This window comes from Haliotis rufescens, unplaced genomic scaffold (genome assembly GCF_023055435.1).
Source record: "Haliotis rufescens isolate VD_foot unplaced genomic scaffold, xgHalRufe1.0.p SCAF_10, whole genome shotgun sequence".
Taxonomy (NCBI): domain Eukaryota; kingdom Metazoa; phylum Mollusca; class Gastropoda; order Lepetellida; family Haliotidae; genus Haliotis; species Haliotis rufescens.
The window spans coordinates 18299604-18325898 of record NW_025963780.1 but is presented as its reverse complement, the minus strand read 5'-3'; the positions used below and the strand labels follow the sequence as shown (position 1 = coordinate 18325898).

The 26295-nt window shown below is 42.3% G+C and overlaps 1 protein-coding gene across 1 annotated transcript in view; it reads right to left on the bottom strand.

Annotated features, from left to right (window-relative positions):
• LOC124110702 (integrin beta-PS-like) overlaps positions 1-22512 on the bottom strand; it is a 42234-nt gene extending 19722 nt beyond the window's left edge. Inside the window, exons 1-6 of the mRNA XM_048387694.1 lie at positions 22345-22512; positions 4248-4323; positions 3827-3918; positions 2421-2531; positions 1459-1540; positions 1080-1220 (exon numbers count right to left, since the gene is read on the bottom strand). Coding sequence (XP_048243651.1) covers positions 1080-1220; positions 1459-1540; positions 2421-2531; positions 3827-3918; positions 4248-4314 — 493 coding nt within the window. The 5' untranslated portion in view covers positions 4315-4323; positions 22345-22512. The remainder of the gene's footprint in view (positions 1-1079; positions 1221-1458; positions 1541-2420; positions 2532-3826; positions 3919-4247; positions 4324-22344) is intronic.
• Between the last annotated feature and the right edge of the window lie 3783 nt (positions 22513-26295).

Below are 26295 nucleotides of genomic sequence, written 5' to 3'. Positions count from 1 at the left end.
TGCAGGTTACATACAGTGTATATGAGTTACCACATGCAGGTTACATACAGCGTATGTGAGTTACCACATGCAGGTTACATACAGTGTATGAGAGTTATCACATGCAGGTTACATACAGTGTATGTGAGTTATCACATGCTGGTTACATACAGTGTATGTGAATTATCACATGCAGGTTACATACAGTGTATGTGAGTTACCACATGCAGGTTACATACAGTGTATGTGAGTTATCACATGCAGGTTACATACAGTGCATGTGAGTTACCACATGCAGGTTACATACAGTGTATGTGAGTTACCACATGCAGGTTACATACAGTGTATGTGAGTTATCACATGATGGTGACATACAGTGTATGTGAGTTATCACATGCAGGTTACATACAGTGTATGTGAGTTACCACATGATGGTGACATACAGTGTATGTGAGTTATCACATGCAGGTTACATACAGTGCATGTGAGTTACCACATGCAGGTTACATACAGTGCATGAGAGTTACCACATGCAGGTTACATACAGTGTGTGTCTGGGTACAGTGTGTGACTGGGTACAGTGTGTGTCTGGGTACAGTGTGTGTCTGGGTACAGTGTGTGTCTGGGTACAGTGTGTGTCTGGGTACAGTGTGTGTCTGGGTACAGAGTCAGTGTGCGTTTGGGTACAGTGTTCGCTGGATACATTGGTGTCTGGGTACAGTGTTCGCTGGGTACAGTGTGTGTCTTGGTACAGTGTGTCTGGGTACAGTGTGTGTCTGGGTACAGTACAGTGTGTAGCTAGGTACAGTGTGTGGCTGGGTGCAGACTCAGTGTGTAGCTAGGTACAGTGTTTTGCTGGGTACAGGCTCAGTGTGTAGCTAGGTACAGTGTGTGTCTGGGTACAGTGTGTGACTGGGTACAGTGTGTGGCTGGGTACAGTGTGTGTCTGGGTACAGTGTGTGTCTGGGTACAGTGTGTGACTGGGTACAGTGTGTGGCTGGGTGCAGTGTGTGGCTGGGTGCAGACTCAGTGTGTGTCTGGGTACACTGTGTGTCTGGGTACAGTGTGTGTCTGGGTACAGGCTTAGTGTGTGGACTCACTCATGGCGAGGCCGAGGTTGATGAGCCTGGTCTGGGCGTCCTTCTCCTTCACCATGGAGTGGGACATGTCCAGCAGGAAGTACAGGTCCACGGGGTAGTTCTCGGCCTGCCGGAACTGAACCTTGAACTTCACAGCCTCGTCTGCAATATTGACGTGTGCCCACTATAGTGCACTTCTGGTTTCATGTGATGAAATGCATTTATTTCTCAAATTACAGTAAAATAAAATGTCATAAACCAATTTCGTAATTATGTCCAAAAGTAGCATTTTGAAAGAATCGGTGATCATACTTTATTTTTTACTCATGTTTTATTAATATATTTGAGAATAGCCTATATTATTTCGTTCACAGTGCATTTATATTGGAGGTATACTCACTGGGTCTAACCCTGAGGTTGATAGCCTGGGGCTGCACTTGTACAGCTTCTTCTGTGCCGTCCCCTCCCTGGACTGGCTCGTCCTGCACACAACAACAGTACAATATAGAACACACACTGGGGACACGGCACCGACATCAATGGCATTGTCATCGACCCATCGCAACCAAGTGACAGCTTCTAGATGCACCTACAGTGACGTGGTGACAGCGTCTCATTGTGCACCTACAGTGACGTGATGACAGCGTCTCCTTGTGCACCTACAGTGACGTGATGACAGCGTCTCCTTGTGCACCTACAGTGACGTGGTGACAGCGTCTCATTGTGCACCTACAGTGACGTGATGACAGCGTCTCATTGTGCACCTACAGTGACGTGATGACAGCGTCTCATTGTGCACCTACAGTGACGTGATGACAGCGTCTCCTTGTGCACCTACAGCGACGTGATGACAGCGTCTCCTTGTGCACCTACAGTGACGTGATGACAGCGTCTCCTTGTGCACCTACAGTGACGTGATGACAGCGTCTCCTGTTGCACCTACAGTGACGTGACGACAGCGTCTCCTGATGCGCCTACAGTGACGAGGTGACAGCGTCTCCTGTTGCACCTACAGTGAGGTGGTGACAACGTCTCCTGATGCGCCTACAGTGACGAGATGACGTCTCATGTTGCGCCTACAGTGACGTGGTGACAGCGTCTCCTGATGCGCCTACAGTGACGAGGTGACGTCTCATGATGCGCCTCCAGTGACGAGGTGCCGTATCAAGCGAACTAAGGACGCAAGCTTAATGAACACTTCTCTGTTGACTGGGGTAATGATTCGCTGTTAGCAACCTTACTGTTATCTTCATCATCATCACCACTATTGTCATCATTATCATCATCATCATCATAATTGTCGTGATTATTATTATAAGTACATTATACCTTGTTGTCTCCCGTGGGAGTAGACTCACTCACCTTAGTGACATTAAGATTGGAGGCTGGGGCTTGGATGTCCTCCTTCTTGCAGGCTCCTGAAGACAGCAGGTGATCCTGTAGGTCACAGCGGGATATGGACTGGTCCAAACCCTACGATTGAAGGGTTTCAGATAAACTGGATGCGACCATTGCTTAAAATAGTCTCGTCATGTTTAGAATATTCATTAGCAAGAATGGTGTGAACAATTACATAACAGCACATGTAGTTACACGTATAATCTGTTTGAACAACATTTTCTATGCAAAAGGTACATATCAAAGTTTGGTGTAAGGAAAATAAGGACATGGACAGGGACATTTCGATAAGGCGATTATGTGCTGGTGTGATACAACGGGATATTGCACTACACAGGAAGGGTATGTAAACCGTAGCTGTAAATGGAGTTGTAAGTAAAAGTATCTGCCACATCACGCTGTTGAAGGAGAATGTCACTACTACCTATTCATTTGCGTTGACACAAATTAATTAATGATAACATTCTCTCCTTACAAGTTCATTTGCTTAAATATTCCTTCGGTACAAAAAGGTTTCTCAAATCATTAAAACATGTCCATTTCATTATTATGCGGAATTCATCCACTAACTCATTTAAATTACAATTCTGACAGATTATGTTACATTTTTCAACATTTCAACGTGAGTGAAATATCGACTTTATATTTTCAGATAAATACGGCATTGCATAATAAAAATGCACATCCGAAGTTGTTCAAATTTTGTAAAGCTTCACTTGTGATATATAATATAACTTAGTGGTAGTAAAAGTAGTTACTGTATTAAACCAATGATGTCAGGACACTGCTTCGTGTTAATTGTACTGTAGCACCCCTGGGTAAGGGGTCACATTGAAAACATCGCTACTGCAAAGTAATATATTTAAGGACAAATGGTGTATGGTAGACCAACATTTATCTTCTGAAATTATAATTATATTTTTTAAGATGTCTTCTGATAATAAGGGGGGGGGGGGGGGGGGGCACGGGTGGCCCAGTCGTCTAAGGCGCCGCGATTCGCTGTGCAGAGTTGCGTCCCTTGGGCACGCCAGAAACCTATGATTGCGGGTTCGAATCCCGGTTCGCCCCGATTATGTTTCTAGGTTTGTCAGCACCATACCCGTGCTCGTGGGTTTCACCGAAGTGGTAAACGTCTGAGACCTGCATCACTTCGGGCTTTCCTCCCACATTAAGCTGACACGCCGCGATATAACTGGAATACTGTTAAAAGCGGCGTTAAACCCAACTCACTCACTCTGATAATAAGACTAAATCTAGACTTGCCAAACTATTAGACTTGCATGGATTTCTTAAATATAATGTTTTAGGGTCTTTAGAGAGAGACCGGTGTATGGTACATGTGTCCTCATCCCCTCCCGCTCTCCTCTCACCTCCGAGGCGCACCAGGCACACACGGCCGATGTTCTGATGCACTCTCCACACGTAGCGGCATTGGTGCACGGGTTGCTCTCCAGTCGGGACGCTGCACAATCATAAGGCACATCACGTTACAACATACATTCAAACGCAAAAGGTAACTGCACTCATAACATTGTTCTTATTTTTTATATTTTATTTTTTTCAGATGATGACTCAAAATATGTTTTTTCTTAAGACACAAAGTGAACTTCTTTTATTGATCGACAATTTTTGGAGTGGTATGTAAAACATATCCGGTTTTGATATTATTGTTTATGGTATGTGGATCTTAATGGAAATAAATAAATAAGTCCGAGATGTGGTCATCTTATTAACTAAGTTTCTGATGAAGAGGATGAGGCTGCATGACAAGCGATGGTGGAAGGGACGTACCTGTTTGTGGGAACGCAGGCTGAAGTAGCTGGGCTATCAGCACCAGTACAAGACATGGCCACATCATGCAGGGAATCTAAAAAAACATAATGTCAAATGTGAATTTGCATGATCATTTGAAGCAATAGTCTAAGATCTAGTCCAGCAGTAGCAGCAGCAACAGCAGCAGTAATAGTAGTAGTAGTAGTAGTAGTAGAAACAGTAGTAGTAGTAGCAGCAGCAGCAGTAGTAGTAGTAGTAGCAGCAGTAGTAGTAGTAGTAGTAGTAGTAGTAATAGTAGTAGTTGTGATAGTAGAAGCAGCAGTAGTAGTAATAATAGTGGTAGTAGAAACAGTAGCAGTAACAGCAGCAGTAGTAGTAGTAGTAGTAGTAGTAGGAGCTGCTTGGCATTCAGGAAGTCGGTGAGTATTTCAGAAAACGTACAACTTTCTGGATAACAACTTCTGGTTTGTAACAGATGTAGATTCTTCCACCGTTATCAAGCTGACTATAGGGTTACTACAACCACGTCACGAGAGGTATATATACATGATATGATGTGATAAGCAGAAGATTAACATTCACAACAGGTAATAGATAACAAGTAGCATACATACAATTGGATGAAGCCAGATGTACAATAAGAATAACAAAAAGCACAAGGTAAAGAAGCCAGATGTACAGTAAGAATAACAAATAGCACAAGGTAAAGAAGCCAGATGTACAGGAAGAATAACAAATAGCACAAGGTAAAGAAGCCAGATGTACAGGAAGAATAACAAATAGCACAAGGTAAAGAAGCCAGGTGTACAGTAAGAATAACAAATAGTACAAGGTAAAGAAGCCAGATGTACAGTAAGAATAACAAATAGCACAAGGTAAAGAAGCCAGATGTACAGGAAGAATAACAAATAGCACAAGGTAAAGAAGCCAGATGTACAGGAAGAATAACAAATAGCACAAGGTAAAGAAGCCAGGTGTACAGTAAGAATAGCAAATAGCACAAGGTAAAGAAGCCAGGTGTACAGTAAGAATAGCAAATAGCACAAGGTAAAGAAGCCAGATGTGCAGTAAGAATAACAAATAGCACAAGGTAAAGAAGCCAGATGTACAGTAAGAATAACAAATAGCACAGGGTAAAGAAGCCAGGTGTACAGTAAGAATAACAAATAGCACAAGGTAAAGAAGCCAGATGTACCGTAAGAATAACAAATAGCACAAGGTAAAGAAGCCAGGTGTACAGTAAGAATAACAAATAGCACAAGGTAAAGAAGCCAGATGTACAGTAAGAATAACAAATAGCACAAGGTAAAGAAGCCAGGTGTACAGTAAGAATAACAAATAGCACAAGGTAAAGAAGCCAGATGTACAGTAAGGATAAGGATTAAGACATTTGCAACAAGCTTGTTTGGATACTAATTACAAATAGTACTTTGTCAACGTCACTTTTTCCACGACAGATACATCAATCTTGAACGAAACATCATATGTGTAAACTTGTAAAACACAAACTCAGACCCATCCAGCTGTACATTTACCGTTATGAAATGCCCAGATTATCATTGTTCCATTTAAATGCGCTCCGATGGCTTAATGTTATCTATTTGGAAAACGGAGCCAATATGAATGAGTGGAGTCGATGTGTGCGGATCAGAAGGCTTCAGTTTGTTACGTGGAGGTGGGGGATGCAAGGTGTCGCCAGTGTGCCATGTTGCATCATGTATAAGCGCGACAGCTTTGTTTGGTTGTAACTGAGGACGCCGAGAACGTGTGACCCACTGTTCGTCTGACTCACGTGCCTAGGAGGCGCTGTTTTATTCATTTTGCATTTCATATCAATAACTAACATTTTGATATAATGGAATCGGGATGTCTTAAAATCGAATTCGTGATATAACCCTGTGTTAAATAGTTATAGGTGTCACAAAGTTCAGTTTGTGGATATCATAAATTGAATCATAAAGATATCTTAAACTATTTTCTAGGATACGGCGGATAGAAGACACAGGGGGCCGATGTTAGGTTAGATGTGCCGTGACCTTGAGTCAAGATAACAAAAACATCGCGTGTTATTACAATAGGTTTCAGTGTGAGGAGCTATATACGGAATGTCAACATGTTGATTGATTTCAGTTTCAACACTGAAAGCTGATGGAGGGAACAACGAAGCATCAGTGTAGCCGTGAGCTTTATTGTATGGAAGCGTGTAACTGCCACATAAAAAAAATCATCCACATAGATTATATTTTCTTGTTAATATGTTGCACTAATACGCTTCCATACAATTTCCATTTGGTAGCGTTTAAACATTTCTCCAGACTATTCTCCCTGACAATGTACTGGGTGTGTACAGATGAAATGACCACCACGATCAATTATATATCAACCAAGTCACGCCAACAGCTGATAGGCTGAGCAATAATTACAAATCTTAGTGGTGTTAATTACCAAATTATATTCTTTAAAAGGTATCCACTCTATTTGGAAGCGTTGAAACATTTCTCCCGGCTATTCCCGTCTCCTCCCCTGACAATGTACTTGCTGTGTACATGTGTAGTTGCTATCGAGATAAATATCTGCGGGCTATTCCAGTCTCCTCCCCAGACACAACGCCATGTGTCGCCTTGCCGTGACGTGTGGCTACTTCCCATGCCGTGTATACGGAAAGAAACAGATACGTCACTTGACGTCAAGCAGTGACCGGTTGGGTGCCAATTACCTAGATTGATAGAGACAAATGTGTCAGCTTCATGTCCAATCAATATGCAATTCCATAAATAAACTGCAGATAGCGACACAGAAAATACACATTACTGATTGTTATTGAAGTAGGTTTATTTCTGGAATATGCACATATGCCCGTATTACCCACGGGCAAACATGGTTGTAAGACCAATGCTGCTGCTCACACCTTCTTCACCATATGAACCAATTCCAATAGTGTTCTGGGGCGCCAAAAATCACTTTACAGAGTTGCGTCCCTTAGTCGTGACGGGACCCGCTGATCGAGGGTTCGGGTCCTATATTCGCCCTTTTCGTGATCCTTGGTTATCCCCAGCATGTGGGCTTCACCAAAGTAAATGGCATCTACCTCTATCTCATGACCTTTCTTTACTTTGATAAAGATGTATCAGATCGGAATTCATGACATGTATAATATTATGTTAATGAACTCTGCAGCGACATGATCACTACGAACACTTCGCCCACATTAAGCTGACACGCAGTGATGTGACTGAATATTAAACGTCTACCCCAGAGAATAACCAGTCTCCATTATTCGCCAAAACAGATTCAAAATATATTAGGTGGGATGACACTGTCGTCTGAGGCACCGCAATACGCTGTGCAGATATCCACCCCTTGAGCGAGCCCGAAACCTGTGATCGCGGGGTCGAATCCAGTTCGCCCATAGTGTGGTTGGTTAATAAAGTTCCTATTCATGAAGTTGATAAGTTTACAGTTTACCTCAAACGCATTGATTTGTTTTTACAATTAGCCTCGATTTCAAGAGACCTATTACAGGTGAAATGACGTTCACGATCAATTATATCTCTGAACACCAGCTGATAGGCTGATCAATAATTACAAATCTTAGTGGTGTTAATCACCAAATTATATTCTTTGAAATGACTTAATGATAGTATCGAATAAATATTTCACAAAAGATGTATTTTCGCACAATGTTCAGACATTGAGGAACTGATTTGTGTCATCTAATGTCTATTAGTTGCACGATACACCATCGTTGATGTGGCATGAATGATGTATCAGAGTCCTATGGTCTTGTTACTGAATAAATGTTTGTGTACATCTGAATTGTATTCAATATATACATGCATTAATCGATGGATGTAGCTGTGTGGCGGTTATATATCACAGTCGTTCGTGTTGGGCCGACATCCAATACATAGTATACAATGTATAGAAATATAGATAGACGTTAGGATGGCCCTTTTCAGACGGGCAATGAATAACTATTGTGGAGGGATCACGATCAGAATTATTTCAAGTATTGTCCACAACCGTCATGAAATCACTGTTTATCATTCTGGGTGAGAAAAGTCTAAGGAAATGTTGTTTTACGGTCAGTTTTATTCCAGCTATTTCAAGGCGCATGTAAATTATCGAGGCAAATCAGCGGTTGATAGCATGACAGACGAGTCAAGCCATCGGGGTACTTTGGCACTAATTCAATCAGGCAACACATTGCAATAATCCTCATCTATTCGTTCTTATGGTGAGATGAGGTGAGATGAGATGAGATGAGATGAGATGAGATGAGATGAGATGAGGTGAGGTGAGGTGAGGTGAGGTGAGGTGAGGTGAGGTGAGGTGAGGTGTAATATTATTGCACTTGGCCGGGGATTGAACCACCGACCTTCCGCTCTCCGGGCAGACGTTCTATCCACTACACCAAGAGGCGGTGTATGTCCTAGAACATCAACGGTAACAAGTATGGAATGAAGTCAGTGATTTCAACTTCGACTGATTCATTCTAATTTGCAGAAGTGAAGGTTTAGTTTAGTTTAACGTCGTTTGAACAGTAGTTTGTTACTTGTGTGTTCATGTGTGCCCAAAGTGATGCAGGTCTCAGACATTTACCACGTTAGTGAAACCCAAGAGCACGAGTATGGTGCTGACAAACATCAATCATAATGATTGTGTTATTGGAACCCACAATATTAAAGATCTAACCCAATTACTTAGTCGGTCTCCCAGACACTAAAGACAGTTTTGAGAAAGGAGTCCAACTCAAGTCTATAATGATTTGGCAAGTCTAGATTCTAGCCTTTGCTCTAACCCTGAAATTAAGGATTGTTCTGGGCACCATTCTTTTTAATTTTGGATATATATATAACTTTTTTTTCTGGGACTAAATGTCAGTTTACCATCTACTCCGCACAGTGCATTGCGATGCCTCAGACGACTGCGCCACCCGTGCTCTGATCAGCACCAAAGTGCACGTGCCTCTGAACACATCCCATCACTATTGCTAATTGAAGTCCTCCGCAAACTTAACATCAAAGCTCACTACGTGCTTCCTGCTTGCTGCTTGACAGAGGTTCCGGACTTTGCTATATTCTGTTCGTCGTCAGGATATCAGCTGATGTCAGTGACTTTCACAACTATCCCCGATTAGGCCGGGTGTCCAGAACCTAGCTGAGATTAGTGAGTCCTGCATTTGCACAAAGAGGGTTCACCGTGCGATGACTGTTGTTAGTTTGTTTTGAGTGAGTGAGTGAGTCACTTTTAACCGCATATCGACCGACCAATTTAAATAGATCGTGAAACACGACGGTCGAATTTGAGAAAGGACTTCTTATGGTTAACAGAAGCTTGGTACAGAATTTGGTACGGGAAACATTTTTATAAGGGCCACTACGGTTGCCAGATTTGTGTAATGATAAGATAGTCACGTGAACTAGTGAAACTAATCCAGCAATTGTTCCAACACGGATTCCTCAAAATGTGTATCGAGATAACCTGCGGGACTGAGGCGCGCACAGTATCACGTGACAATTATGAAACCGGATTCTGTGCCAGACAAAACCAATATATGTGTTTTCCCTTAACATTATATTGTTCACTCTGCATGCTGCAAATTACGCCCATGATGATGAGAAAAAAGTTTTTTTAAACTTTCATGGCCTCAAGTGTAATTAAATTAATCCAAGGGTCGCAAGGATAAGACGTGTGAACTGTTGGTGGCTCATTAATTACTAACACCGTCAGGTCAGTTATTTTCATCAGTCAGAGTCACAATTTATTTTCAAGCATTTTTTGAGACAATTTATTTTGTTGGGATAAAGTCCCAAACAGTCGGTCCCTTAAGCTTTCCTGACCTTAAGAAAAACATGGAAGACTAAACAGCTGATGTTGATACCGGTTCACGCACAATACCCGATGTCTCTATTACATCACGCTCAAACACAAGACAATTTTTTTCAGATGTTGTGATTCGTCCCAAAAGGGTAATAAGATTTATCCCACGCCCATGAGAAACGGACGAACTGCACACACTGGAACAATTACAGCCATCTTGTAAATTGGTCACAGGCAACCTTCTAGAATCCTTGCACGACACCAAATAAACAGGCAGTGTGTTCCATTATCTTGTGTAGGATGCTAAACTGTCGCCTAACACGTCGCAGATTATTGGGATGGGAGGGTGAGGTTTGGGAGGAGGGGGGTATTTAAAGCATTATTTTTTATATTGCTTGTTTTACGGATTTTTGTGCCTTGAAAAATCCTGGTCAGTAGGTGAACTGGTAGACGATGAAATCAAAATTTGTTAAAATATTAACATTCTGTTTATGTTAAGTATTCATCTCAACAACTCGACATGTTCTGTCAGCACGTTGCCATTTGAATTCAAATAGTTTTACACACGTGTGTCGCCTGTCTACGATGTATGTAAGACACGACAAGTTTGTTTGTTTGTTGTTTAACGCCACAATCAGCACTTTTCCATCTATATAATAAGTATATGTAAATAATTGAGTCTGGATCAGACAATCCAGTGATTGACATCATGAGCATCGATTCACGCAATTGGGATACGATGACATGCATCAACCAAGTCAGCGAGCCCCTGCCACCCGATCACGTTAGTCGCCTATTACGACAAGCATAGTCGCCTTTTACAGCAAGCATGGGTTGCCGAATACCTACTCTAACCTGGATCTTCACGGGTCTAACATGACAAGTATTTTACCTGCTTACTGTACTGTTAATTTGCCAAAAAGACCAATAAATTTAATAATATACACATAAACATAATCTTCACCACAGAAACGAAAAGAGATTTCATTTTTCAACATGCAAGAGCGTGACAATGAGCAGAAGAGCCTGGATCTAAAGCCTGAAGTTAAATACCAGGAGTTGCATGGGGTCTGGTGTGTCCCGGTTATCACAACAACCTGCACCTGTGGCCGGTGTTCGTCCTGACGTTAACCAGGTGGCGATGTGAGGAGTAACGAGGGACCTTTAGCGTTGTTTGGATTCACCCTGATTGCCTTTGAGCATGGGTCTTGGGAACAACCAGGGTGTGGCAAGGTAAACTATCAACTGCGCAGTAGAACAACTAGAAACATTCAAGAGATTCTTACTTGCTCGCGGATTATGCAGCTCTGGTCGTCGTTTAGTAAAGATAACAACATGTTTCTGGTCATGACGGTAATTTAAAACATGTCGTGTGAACGATACCTTCTTAGAGGAATAATAATAATAATCAAAAGAATTGTTGCTTGAAAATATAATATTTAGAGTGTCGCGATGTGTAGAAAAGCGTAAGTCTAGAGATAAATGAATAAATGAATAAATGAATAAATGAATAAATAAATAAATAATAATTGTGAGTATATGTAATCATAGAAATGTCAAATGTCAAATTTCGTTTTCGTTTTTGTCAAACTGTTTTGACATAACATAAAACTCTCCCTCTCTCCTTACCAAGTCCAAAGAAACAAAAATATTTTTTTAACGCCCTTAAAATAGTTTTGAAAAAAACCATGGAATTTTCCTGAGGTGTGTTTGATTGTTCGCTTGTTATTGTTTGATATGATCTTCTGAAAACAAAGAATTAGAAATGTTCTGCTCCATCCCTCAGAGAAACGATATGGAATGTTTTATGAGGGGATATTTGTAAAAAGAAGAAGTTTGTCCTCATGAAGGTTTAAAATAATTCTTCGCTTGATAATGTGGATGTTCTGAAACAAGAATTGCTGAAAACAAAATGAATTTATAAAGAAATACACATGACGAGCTCCTAAAATTGTACGTTTTGATGCGGTGAAAAAATGTCGTATAACATTTCCTGATGTATAATGCACAAAGCAATTGTGTATTGATGTATTAATTAAATACGTGTTACTTTCGATTTTGGGTTCCCGTTGCAATTCAACATACAAAATACTTCCGTTTAACTGAAGCTACAAACAGATAGATCTTTGTACATGAAACAGAATGTTTCATCGACAGGAGGGTTCGAAAAAAAAATCCGTTTCTTTCGACTTTCGACTCTGTAATATTTTTCCTTTCACTCATATCGTTCCCTTGTAAACTGCCATGACAACTCGATAACATTTGTTAGACCGTGGTAGTTAAACCATGTAGAACAATATTTCTCATCAGAAGGTTATCTTCAAAACGAATAGGTCAGCACTTTGTCTTCTTATTGGGCAGACATGGCGTCTACAATCATTGAGACACGAGCATGTCATCAGGAAAGGAAAGATAACGCTTCCATTAACATCCGGACAACCACCACATCCACAGATGTTATATTTAAACCAGAGTTTTTACCGGACAAAATAGAATATCACTCATGTCCTTGAAGTGTAATTGTTCACCCAGCGTGCGACTTTGAACGACAACAACAACAACAACAACAACAGCAACAACAACCGAAAAACCAACATTAAGAATCTAATGTAACATACACTGACAGGCATACATTGGCACAAATGGTAAATAGAAACAAGCACATACAGTACTGGTCACTGTCAACTGGCCGTATTCCCCAGCAACCCACCACGTCGCGCGTAGGAGTAACTGACGTTGAAACCATCAGGTGTCAATGAACCGGAAGATCTATTCATCGCATGATTTTTGTTGGGAGGAAGGAAACTGTCTATGGTGGGGTTTCACTCGCATGGATTAATGTTATGTATAAAGTAAAATAAAAAAAAACAAATTCTATAAATGAACCCTCGAGAGATAAGAGGCCCATATCTGAAAGGGGTGGGGGAGTACAGGCTGCTATGGCTGAGAAGGAGATGAATATGCTATGGAGTCTGCAAGGGAAACCAAGGTTTCACCTATTCATGTGTCAATCGCCGTATTGTGTCAGAAGTTAGACGCTACATCATTCTGGGCGCACAGTTGTGCTGTTTTCCGATGCTTCGTTCATTCGGGTCAACTCGGTATAATCCGCTTCCTATACAATACGAGGGCGGCTGAAAGGTTCTGGGCCTAACTACGAAGGACGTATACTGCGCACTGAACAGTTTACATGTATTAAAGGAACATACTTTGTGCTGGTCTTCCAGAAAAGATCAGTATTATTGTGTGAGGTATGCCCCCCGTGAGTTATGTCATTGAGCTTTTGTGTTGTGTCGGTGAATTATGTCATGCGTTGTGCACATGTATGGTGTCGTACATGTGTCATGGACGTGAGTTACGACGTTTGAGTCCATGTGTCATGTCTATGAGTTATGACGTGTTGTGTCCATGTGTCATGTCTGTGAGTTATGACGTGTTGTGTCCATGTGTCATGTCTGTAGTGATGACGTGTTGTGTCCATGTATCATGTCTGAGTTATGACGTGTTGTGTCCATGTGTCATGTCTGTGAGTTATGACGTGTTGTGTCCATGTGTCATGTCTGTGAGTTATGACGTGTTGTGTCCATGTGTCATGTCGGTGAGTTATGACGTGTAGTGTCCATGTGTCATGTATGTGAGTTATGACGTGTCCATGTGTCATGTCTGTGAGTTATGACGTGTTGTGTCCATGTGTCATGTATGTGAGTTATGACGTGTTGTGTCCATGTGTCATGTCTGTGAGTTATGACGTGTTGTGTCCATGTGTTATGTCTGTGAGTTATGACGTGTTGTGTCCATGTGTCATGTCTGTTAGCTATGACGTGTTGTGTCCATGTGTCATGGCTGTTAGTTATGACGTGTTGTGTCCATGTGTCATGTCTGTTAGCTATGACGTGTTGTGTCCATGTGTCATGGCTGTTAGTTATGACGTGTTGTGTCCATGTGTCATGTCTGAGTTATGACGTGCTGTGTTCATGTGTCATGTCTGTGAGTTATGACGTGTTGTGTCCATGTGTCATGGCTGTTAGTTATGACGTGTTGTGTCCATGTGTCATGTCTGTGAGTTATGACGTGCTGTGTTCATGTGTCATGTCTGTGAGTTATGACGTGTTGTGTCATTGTGTCATGTCTGTGAGTTATGACGTGTTGTGTCATTGTGTCATGTCTGTGAGTTATGACGTGTTGTGTCCATGTGTCATGTCTGTGAGTTATGACGTGTTGTGTCCATGTGTCATGTTTGTAAGTTATGACATGTTGTGTCCATTTGTCATGTCTGTGAGTTATGGCGTGTTGTGTCCATGTGTCATGTATGTGAGTTATGACATGTTGTGTCTATGTGTCATGTCTGTGAGTTATGACATGTTGTGTCCATGTGTCATGTCTGTGAGTTATGACGTGTTGTGTCCATGTGTCATGTCTGTAGTGATGACGTGTTGTGTCCATTTGTCATGTCTGTGAGTTATGACGTGTTGTGTCCATGTGTCATGTCTGTGAGTTGTGTTGTGTCCATGTGTCATGTCTGTGAGTTGTGTTGTGATCACGTGTCATGTCTGTGAGATGTGTCATGACCATGGGTTATGTCATGTGTTGTGCCCATGTGTTGTGTTATGTCATGTGCTCTTTCAATATGTTTGCGAGTCATTTGTCATGCCCGCGTATTGGTGTTACATTGGATACTGCTGCGCAGTGTCGTCGGGACAGAGAACAATAGATAGATAGACACGACCCACTCAAGGACAGAGGGAATGTGACATCTTTCAGGGGAGGTCAGCAGCCATGCGAGATACAAAATACACAAAAAAGCGATCTCACACAGGTGAACAAGTGAAAGCGCCTCCAACCTCGTGTTTAACCTATGCTGCACAATAATGTCTATTAGCACTCTGGCCTCAATTAACCGATGAAGCCCGGGAAGTATCCAGGGGCTGGTATTTGTTACTGATATGAAAGCCCAAAATAAATCATTGTGACCAAGTGGACGCAGCATTATCCCTGACATTCCCCCTCGGTCACTCCACGGACTCCCTGGTGCTACACACAATGTTGACAGAAGTAGCAGTGCGTCGATGTGGCCTTAGAACCGCTGTTTCAGAAGATAGGTTTGTAAATACATGATATTGGAGCTAAGTGCTTCTGTTAAAGCCGTACTTCGCTGTTGTTCGTCACGCATACAACGAGAAGGATACACAGTCCATAACCGAACTGAGCTGCAGTACCTGGGCCCGTTTACACAAAGCGATTAAAGCACTATGATTGTCTTAAGTCTTTGGGGACGTGGTAGAGTTAGGAACAATACGACATGTTTGAGCACGGGGGCATTTCCACAAGGCAATCTTAGCATTAAGACTGTCTTAATTAAGTCTTTGTGGGAAATACGACAGTTGGGAACGTATTAGAGTAACGGCAGCTTTGAGCACGGAGGCAAGTATCCCAGGTTCCGTTTCACTAAGTGATATTAGCATTATGACTGGCGTAAGGACCCGCGAAGATGCGGGGTAGAACAGCTCTTCAGCAACCCATGCTTGCCATAAAAGGGGACTATGCTTTTCGTAAGAGGCGACTAATGTGATCGAGTGGTCAGGCTCGCTGCCTTTGTTGATGCATGTCATCGTATCCCAATTGCGTGAATCGATGCTCATGATGTCAATCACTAGATTGTCTGGTCCAGAATTCGATTTTTACAGACCGCCGTCATATAGCTGGAATATTGCTGAGTTGGGTGTTAAACAACAAACAAAACTAAAAAAAAAGACGAAGAAAGACTGTCGAAAGACTATGATAGTTAAATAGAGCTACGGTCGTCTGAGCTTAGCGCTAAGATCGCTTTATTGACCTGAGTCTTCGGCGTAGTTCTCAGACGACAGCACGTACATGCTGGCAGGTCTCATGCTATCTCCTACACAGACAACAGGACATCCAGCTGGGGCTGTTTGAACTCTGTAGTCAGTGGGCATCATCTCGTCCAGTAGGTTCACATCGTGGACTGAGGGATGCCCCAACAATCAAATCATTGACGCACGTCACAGTGACGTCACATGTTTGTGTGTACACACGATTAGCCCAAGATATCTCGTTGAGAACGCCCTCCGGGGAACACGAAAAAGCTAACGTGTCTGTCAAGACCTGTAGGGAAGCCCATCTTATTCGGACTGGTTCCTGGTTGTAAATGCGTGGCACCTCCTTCAATTTCTGCATAGAATGGTTTCTTGATTCTTGGTTATAGTAATTTCCTCGCAGGCCGGCAAGCCCATGTTTATAACAAAAATAATATTTTAAATTTGGAAGTTACACTTATTTATATTACCAGGGCCCCAAGACCATTGACGCCAGCCGGGGAAACACAAATGACCAATACATGGTCTCCTGGCAAGCTATGTCTGATGTCTGTCCCATACGTTTTACAGGTATATGGGTCATGTGGTCTATTTATATATTCACATTAGATTGTATATAGGAATCCGATCTCGCACTTTTAAGTGTTACCGTAACAAGTACATCAATTCATTAACCGAACATGACGAACACATGAACAGTATTGACCTGTTACACCACTGTGATTATATACTATTCGAACTGGAATTGTATAACGGAACAATTTATTTCTCAGACTTACTTCTCTATGATAAATACCACAGTGTCATCACTGGTCCATTCCTATAATTGTCACAGCCGTGTTGCCCTTACGCTAAATGGATTCTGTTTCGGGGGATAATCAAGACCGGTTATTTTATTGCATTGATATGTTTTTCAAAAGAACCTTTCCCCCTCTTCTGTTTTCATAGTGGAATCAGCGAAACTAGACTTGGTTTAGTTTGATCAAGACTTGCCTTGGCTTGTAGTAAAAAGAAAATTTGGTAAAAATTCTACAGTCATGGCGCAAGACTTTTCATTTACAGAACTTTCGTATACTGATGGCTAGTTGAGTCCGTCATAAAATACAATCGCATGACAGCTATAATGTTCTACAAGTACGCCATTAAACTGGCGACCAATACCATTAACCTGTCACGATGACAGACACTTGAGCGGGAAGAGTTGTATTTGCACTGCTCTCAACCCCGCGACTGTTCTATCCTTGTCCAGGGCTGGGTCGTCCCAGATTACCCCGAGGGGAGATAACGTGCATGCATAATTAGCTGACACTGACCACGTCGACAACATCACACAGAGAGAAGCTTAGATAAACATCACCCAGTAGCACCCGTACAATAGGACGCGTCAATACTGTGTATATATGCCTGCCTCTCTCTCTCTCTCTAACCCTCTCTCTCTCTACCTCTGTGTCCAGTTATGTATAGTATTGGCTGTCGGTCTGTGCGTGCGTGCGTGTGTGCGTGCGTGCGTGCGTCTCCTATACCGTGTCAGTATACCTGCCTGTATGTTCATGTGTCTGTGTGTGGTTTTCCTAGATTCAATACTGTGTCTATATACCTGCCTGCATGTTCATGTGTCTGTGTGTGGTTTTCCTAGATTCAATACTGTGTCTATATGCCTGCCTGTATGTTCATGTGTCTGTGTGTGGTTTTCCTAGATTCAATACTGTGTCTATATACCTGCCTGTATGTTCATGTGTCTGTGTGGTTTTCCTAGATTCAATACTGTGTCTATATGCCTACCTGTATGTTCGCGTGTTAGACTAACATTTAGTCTATGAAATCTTACATTACACAATATCCTTCTTGACTCTAAAAATAATAAAAAAGATTTCCCCTGTGTTGATTTCATATGTGGAATAGAGCTAGCTAGAGCAGGCTAGGCTTGCTTTTGTATGCGTTTCTAGTGGTTTTTTTTCCATAAAATAATTATATTCCATACTCATGGTGCAGAACTAGTTCGTGTGTCTGAGTGTGTCTTTCATGGCTCATTAATATGTCTATTCGCCTACCTGTATGTGTACGTGTGTCTCCTACTCAAATAAAATCCATTATGTAAATCTCACTGCAAACCTGTTAACATACAAAACTTTCAATTCGGCCAGGATCGATAACCAAATGAGGCGTTAGAAGTTGAACGACCAGCAGTTGACGACCATGTTGATGATGTAGGTGTATACGATATTAATCTGCCTATTGAAACACGGATACATGGTGAGTGACATGATCTGGTTGACCTCACAGTGACCTACCTGCACAGTTCTACACGGAATGAGGACTATCGATCGCTGGCGGCTTTATCAGAGACGGTGAGATACTGACAACTGGCACTACGAACAATCATCTCAGTAAGATACTGATGAACAGGTTACCCGGGTAACAGACCTGTACAGCTGATGGACAGGTTAATAACCCGGGTAACAGATCTGTACAACTGATGGACAGGTTACCTGGGTAACAGATCTGTACGACTGATGGACAGGTATACCTTAAGTACTGATGTACAAGTATATCGTAAGTACTGATGGACAGGTATACCCTAAGTACTGATGTACAAGCATATCTTAAGTACTCATGGACAGGTATACCCTAAGTACTGATGTACAAGCATATCTTAAGTACTCATGGACAGGTATACCTTAAGTACTGATGTACAAGCATATCGTAAGTACTGATGGACAGGTATACCTTAAGTACTGGTGGACAGGTATACCCTAAGTACTGATGTACAAGCATATCGTAAGTACTGATGGACAGGTATACCCTAAGTACTGGTGGACAGGTATACCTTAAGTACTGGTGGACAGGTATACCTTAAGTACTGGTGGACAGGTATACCCTAAGTACTGATGTACAAGCATATCGTAAGTACTGATGGACAGGTATACCTTAAGTACTGGTGGACAGGTATACCCTAAGTACTGATGTACAAGCATATCTTAAGTACTCATGGACAGGTATACCCTAAGTACTGATGTACAAGCATATCTTAAGTACTCATGGACAGGTATACCTTAAGTGCTGATGTACAAGCATATCGTAAGTACTGATGGACAGGTATACCTTAAGTACTGATGGACAGGTATACCTTAAGTACTGATGGACAGGTATACCTTAAGTACTGATGTACAAGCATATCTTAAGTACTGATGGACAGGTATATCTTACGTACTGATGGACAAGCATATCTTAAGTACTGATGGACAAGCATATCTTAAGTACTTATGTACAAGCATACCTTAAGTATTGATCAATGGGCAGGGTTCCTGAATAACCGTCTTTACTGGTGGGCTGATCACATGTCTACGTAACGTGATCTTATTGTAAGAACAGGTACTAGCAATGTCCTACCACATTTGTCATACAGTAGTAAAAGAGTCAGGGTGTTTACTTCAATACAATACCTCCGTGACGACTGCCTGGAGCCCATCTACCGACACGTGTTATGTTGGCTGTCTAAACATATCAGCCAGACTCCAGCCACCCATGATAGTCTCACACCTCACTGGTCGACATGCGGCTTGCGATAAAACAGTCTGAGAGAGAATCGTATGTGAGTGTGACGTCAGGGTGTGCGTAAAATGATGCTGACGTCTGTGAGAATTTGAAATGACGTTGACGTCTGACAGACTCTGAAATGACGTTGACGTCTGAAAGATTCTGAAATGATGCTGACGTCTGAGATTCCGAAATGACGTTGACGTTTGAGAGACTCTGAAATGACGTTGACGTCTCAGTGTGTGAAATGACGTTGACGTCTCAGTGTGTGAAATGACGCTGACGTCTCAGTGTGTGAAATGACGCTGACGTCTGACAGACTCTGAAATGACGCTGACGTCTCAGTGTGTGAAATGACGCTGACGTCTGAAAGATTCTGAAATAACGCTGACGTCTCAGTGTGTGAAATGACGCTGACGTCTGACAGACTCTGAAATGACGCTGACGTCTCAGTGTGTGAAATGACGCTGACGTCTGAGAGACTCTGAAATGACGCTGACGTCTCAGTGTGTGAAATGATGCTGACGTCTGGGAGATTCTGAAATAACGCTGACGTCTCAGTGTGTGAAATGACGCTGACGTCTGAGAGACTCTGAAATGACGCTATCGTCTCAGTGTGAGAAATGACACTGACGTTACAATAGCTGAATCACAAAAAGGGCAAGTCCAGGGGGTTGCACATAACTAAAGCAATACAGTGAACAAAACCCCATGATAGGCAGACCCCCCCCCCCCCCCCCCCCCCCCCCATTTTTTGGGATCCGCAAATGACACCCCCATATCTCACCATACACCGTGTTCTTCATTCAGTCATAACATGTCAAAGGTTGCTCGGTCACATTTGCATACGACGTGCTAAATGAAGATAAAACGTTCCAGCTATTATTGCAAGAATGGCTACACATCTCTTCTGTTTTCTTTTGGTTCACATACGTGCCCTGTAACCCGTTCCCCGTGTGCACGGAGGACAAGCCACATACCACACGCGCCCCAGTAATCTCCCTGATAACCGACCGGGTTACGACACCAGGTCCGAGAGGGCAGTGCCCGGAATGTGATATAATAGCCTACTGTTGACACACGACACACAATAGCGGCTCAGACAAATCTCTCTTCAAATCAATGATACGCTTCGCTGCACATACATACAGTGCGATATGCTGGCCTACTCGCGGGTATGTCACTGACTCCTTAGAGTCAAAATAGTTGAGACATTTCTGTTTTCACTGCAAACTTTAAAGGGACGCAGTCTGAGAGCCCTATTTGCATGTCTGTCACATTGTAAAGTTACGGAACGATTTAAAGCAATGTTATTAAGTTATCTGGCAAGCGTTGTGACCGTCAATCAGATTTTCTTCTTTCTTTCATGCTTTTGACAAGAGGCATAAATTCAGAAAAGCAGTATGGCTGAACTACGGGGCGGTTTTGTGAACTTCTAGAGAGAATGTGATCGTGAGCAAATCCTTGACTGAAGATAAATTTTCACCATATGTTTATGTTGTCTTTACCAACATACCCTTACAAAATCCAAGCATCTCACGTTTAAATTTTACAAAAACGCTTTCCTAGAGCCTCTACGTTTTGACACAATTAACCGTATCTCCTACTTGTGGTCCATAATAAACAAACAAAGTCAATTCTCTCTCCACATCTGATCAATTTCATAACAATTTGAAATAGGTTTCCATCATTTCTGAAATAACTATGACCTGGAGGCCATAACAGTCTCATCAGATCAGTTCCTGTACGTCAATCATGAGTGACACTTAATGATACCCGTATTAAGGTGCGTGTGTCGCGTACTCCGAGGCGGAGCAGTCGCGCGTAGGCTGCATCACCAGTTTAGCAACTCCCCATTAGAGTCACGAGATACGCGGAAGAAAGAAAAACTTGGGACAGTTTAAGGATAGAAAGAAGCATTAGAAACATAAAAACCGTGTACTTCCTACATTTCATATCGACATCTGTATGGTTGACAGGCGTACTCAGAGCGACGACTACAATTCAAGCATCACCTCAACCATGGGTGGATGTGTCGCGGATCTTAATATATCACCTGATAAACGTGGGTTAAGATGCACATATGAACACACTGCAAGGCCAAAGATATACCTAGTGTATATAATGTCTAACGACACAAACCTGCCAGACGTGTCCCAGTGTACACAGACTAGCGTGGGCTGGCATAGACTAACTCTTAGTCTCTGAAAATATATAATTAGAAAAAAAACCAACTACATTTATATTGAAAAGGAGCCCCAGTGAAATGGGAGATTCAGAACCTGTGGAAAATCTAGACTTGGTTCATTTAGAACTATAGCATTACAGAAAGGGCTGGGCGGAAGAGAACATGGTATGATTCAGGGACTGCGCGACAGACTAGGACTGTCACTATATAACCACCACATATGTAGCTGCACGCGGCGATTAATAAACAGCATATGTCAGTCATATGTATGCCGGATAGAGCTGATGTAGATCACGTGCATTGTGGTTACCTGTATAAAATCAACAATGACTTAGGCGAGCATCTTTATTGACAACGCGGAAGGTGCTGCAAATTACTGTACCCTTCCACGTCCTCTAGAAGTCATTATCCCAATTCATGTATAAAGCATGTGACGGGCATATCGACCAGTGGTTTATCCTAAGATTCGTTAAGTCGCCCGGACGTTTACCTGGGGGAATATTATTAAGACTCGCATATCGTCAATACTTCAACATATATAGCGACCGGTGTTGTGAGATAGTGGGTCAGGTAGTCAGGACAGTTGCTTGAGTTATGCACTAGGCCAGCCCACTGTGCGTGTGTGTGAGTTGACTCTATCCCCGACTACAGGTAGATATATATCCGCAACACCTGTGGAATACGAGGCAGGGACTGTGTGAGATGTGTCCTGGTCAGTGTATTGCGTTCTTACCTTGTATGTCCCTTTCGGTTAGAGGTAAAATCCAACAGCAAATTGTACACAAATGTCAACTAGACAGTTAGAATCCACGATTTTGGTGATACTTTTGTATAAACACATGTGTCGTGGGTCCCGGAGAAGACGGACGACGCGCTCTCAATGCTCCGAGAAATGGAGCGTAACGCTGTGCGGGTGCATAGTTCGTGTAGGACTCGCGTTTCTGTTTAGGGTGGTCGATATGTAACTGCAGCTGAGACTGGGTATGGTGGTGGTGCAGATGTTACAAGCCAAGTAAAGCGCTATTTCATATTGTCAATGTCCGCTTCAATGAAACCTGGAGTGTAAACATAAGTGACGCGCGTTGTAAATTCTGGACAATGTTATAGCAGCCACAGTGAAACCACGTTAATTATTCCCTTACAAAGTTGCGTTCCTTAACCGTGCAGGATCCGCTGTTCGTGTATTCAAAATTCTCCCCGATTATTATCCTTGGGCTCCCTGTCATATCTTCTCGGATTAATCAAAGCACGTCTTACGATTCTTAGTTTGTCATCACCTTACGCTAGCCCGGGGTTTCACTAAAGTGGTAATTAAACGTCTTCAAACAAAGTCATTTTGAACTTTCCTCCCACATTAAGCTGACAAGCTCAGATACAACCGAAATACCGTACAAATGGGCTTTGATCCCAACTCACTCACTAACTCAGCCGGTGTTGTTTAACTCACGGACCTATGGTTTATATATAGGTCCGTATTTAACTTAAAAAAATGGTTCTGTGACTTGGCGTAAGTTTTATCCGCATTCCCCGAGTGAAAGATCTGAGTCGACATGGCTAAATTTCTCCACCAGTGACCGAACCCATATCAATTAATTATCCAAAGGGTACGCTTGAAACTACTGTATGTTGACTCTGGATTAGGAAGGTGAGGGAGCCAAAAAATAAAATTGTGCGTCCCTAGTCCAACTCGAAAGAGGCCACATCCACGCTTAAGGTAGAAGAATTCAGGAGGGGCAGGGGGTTGTATATAAAGTGTATGATTCAAGGGTCAGCTCTGTCACAGCGACAATACAAGCGTCGCCATAGGGCTAAGAAGAACGATATGTGGGTGGTGTGAAAGCTTGAAAGGTGCATGACGAAAATAGCACACAGAATTCCAAGTAAGCAACAGATGCAAAGAGAAACGCCAATGCATTAATAGAGACCTTAATAAAACTGCTCGACAGTGCAGTGACTCCCTACTGTAAGTAACGTCATAGGACATGGCCGTGCAGTCCCCACTCCCACCTGCAGAATGGTGGGGAATGTATATAGTGTTGTTGTTGTTTGTGCTTTACTCTGTGGGGGACAGACACATTCTTTATTAAAGTCTAACCAGTGTGTGTGTGTGTGTGTGTGTGTGTGTGAGAGAGAGAGAGAGAGAGAGAGAGAGAGAGAGAGAGAGAGAGAGAGAGAGAGAGAGAGAGAGAGAGAGAGAGAGGGGTGGGTGGGGGGCGGTAAATTGAACTCAGATCTTCAACTTTCTACCAACAAAGATCTAAGAAGGAAAATGACGTTAACCATGTGAAATTAAATGGTACATTTGCTTTGTTTGTTTATTTGTTGTTAAACGCCGCACTCAACAGTATTCAAGCTATATGACGGCTGTCTGCAAATCCAGTGATTGGCACCATGAGCATCGATCTGCGCAATTGGGATAAGATGACCTGCATAAACAAAGTCACCCGATCCCGTAATTCGCCTCTTACGACAAGCAGGGGCTGCTGAAGACCTGTTCAACCCGGATCCTCACGGGTGGTACGACTGATCTTACGTAAAGGTTGCAAATGTCATGCAGTTAGGTTTACATTTTATTACTGTTAATTGGTATACACTCGTCATACAGAATATACACTAGACTACTGCGCTGGCTCTTAAGGTTTCACCTATTTCGTATTATCCTGATAAACTGCTGTCACTCGTCCCCAATCTTACACAACGAACAGTAACACGCTGTGTTTGTGTCCGAAGTCGCGTTCATTTAATTTACTATATAAAGATGATTCTCTAAGGCTATTTTATCATTTGTACTCAATAATTTTGCCAATAAGAAATATACTGCATATGAGTATATATCCTGATAAATGTACAGTAGCTTCTACCTTTAGAGGACGTGCAATACATGCCAAACGTTAACTTTAAGCCCTGGGGTACGCGTTTATATCCTGATAATTCACTCGTCGCAATTTGATCATTTGATAGTCTGATTTGGGCTTGGTGGCTTATTAACGAAGCTATCTTAAATTAGTGCTTATATGCTGTTCCAGAAAATGCTGAAAATGTTTTATTTCGCCTCAGGTGTGAATATATATATATTAAAAGGTTCACTGGACAGGATGAATATTAAAATATAAGATAGCTATATACGCGATGAATCGAAAAAAACCGAAGTATTGTCGTGGTTTATTTCACGATAAAACATTGTTCTATCATGACGTCATTTCTGGAGAATGGAACATGCGCTCCAACTTGATGACGTCGTATTTTTAGAGTGTCTAGTGAGTTGTTCCCCAACAGATGAAGCTGGGCAACGTAGATAAACACGATGGCCGAACGATCGCATCCAAAAGCAGGAGAGGTATGACAATCGGTATTGGGGTAAAAGGTACAGGTGAAAATATAATCGACGTGAGGATTGTGAGAATATGCGGGAAATATCCACCTGTGCATAACATGGGCTTGTCCGACATTGCCGAGGTCGGATTCTATTGAGGGAGTCATCGTTATTATAATACGGGTAAATATTTTTAAAGCTTGTACATTTTATCATCACCCTTAAAGAGGCTGTAAATAATGTAAATATCTGATAAAAAAATACCAGTAAACGTGGTCGTTGTTTATCGTACAATAAAACACTAAATGGAGAATTAATCACTCGGGCTGCACACCTCATGGTTCATTCCCCCTGCAGTGTTTTATTGTACGATAAACAACTCCGACTGGCTGCGCCCCTCATGGTTTATTCTCCCTGCAGTGTTTTATTGTACGATAAACAACTCCCACTCGCCGTTTATTTCTTAATTAAAAGGCCGGTCCCTTGTTCCTTGTCACCTGATATTTCCAGGTAACGCATGCGCAGAGAACCGTGTGACTGATCGTTATGGTCGTGCCGTCGGAAGCGGCTAGAGTCTTTAGCTAAGGCATTAATGGCTAACACGTGGTCCTGGATCGGATTCATGAACCTGACCCAGCGCATCAATATAAACTGATGGAAGTTTAAGCAGCCGTGGCGGTGTTTAGTAATATCATCTATATCAACGTCACGACCATTATCATGGAAAGCAGTTCTCTGGGAACCCAACCCATTAGGTCCCATACTGTGTTTCCAAGGATCTTGAAAATACTCAACACAATCTGTTAACACGGATGGTGTTGGGTTCTTTACCCAAATTGATTCCATTTTATCATGTATCTGACTTCCAACAGTCTCACGTATGACATCTAAAGGCAGATCACCCTATTCAACTTGTAAAGCCTCATCAGAGATCTTAGGGCTTTAGACTGCCGAATCAAATCCTGCATTTTGTGTGGTACATGTAGACAGGCAAGACACCCGAAATCAGGTCGACATCTAATAAAAACTCTATATAACACCAATACACATTTCCTATCTCTGCTACCCGGGGTAGAATAGGTCTTCTGCAACCCAAGCGTGCTGTAAAAGGCGACTATGCTTGATCGGGTGGTCAGGCTTGCTGACTTGGTTGAAGCATGCCATCGATCCCAAATGCGTGGATCGATGTTCATGATATTACTCACTGTATTGTCTGGTCCAGACTCGATTATTTACAGACCGTTGTCATATAGCTGGAATATTGCTGAGTGCGGCGTTAAACAACAAACAAACATTTCACACCTTCGGACGTCAGCGTCATTTCAGAGTCTTTCAGACGTCAACGTCATTTCAGAATCTCTCAGATCTCAA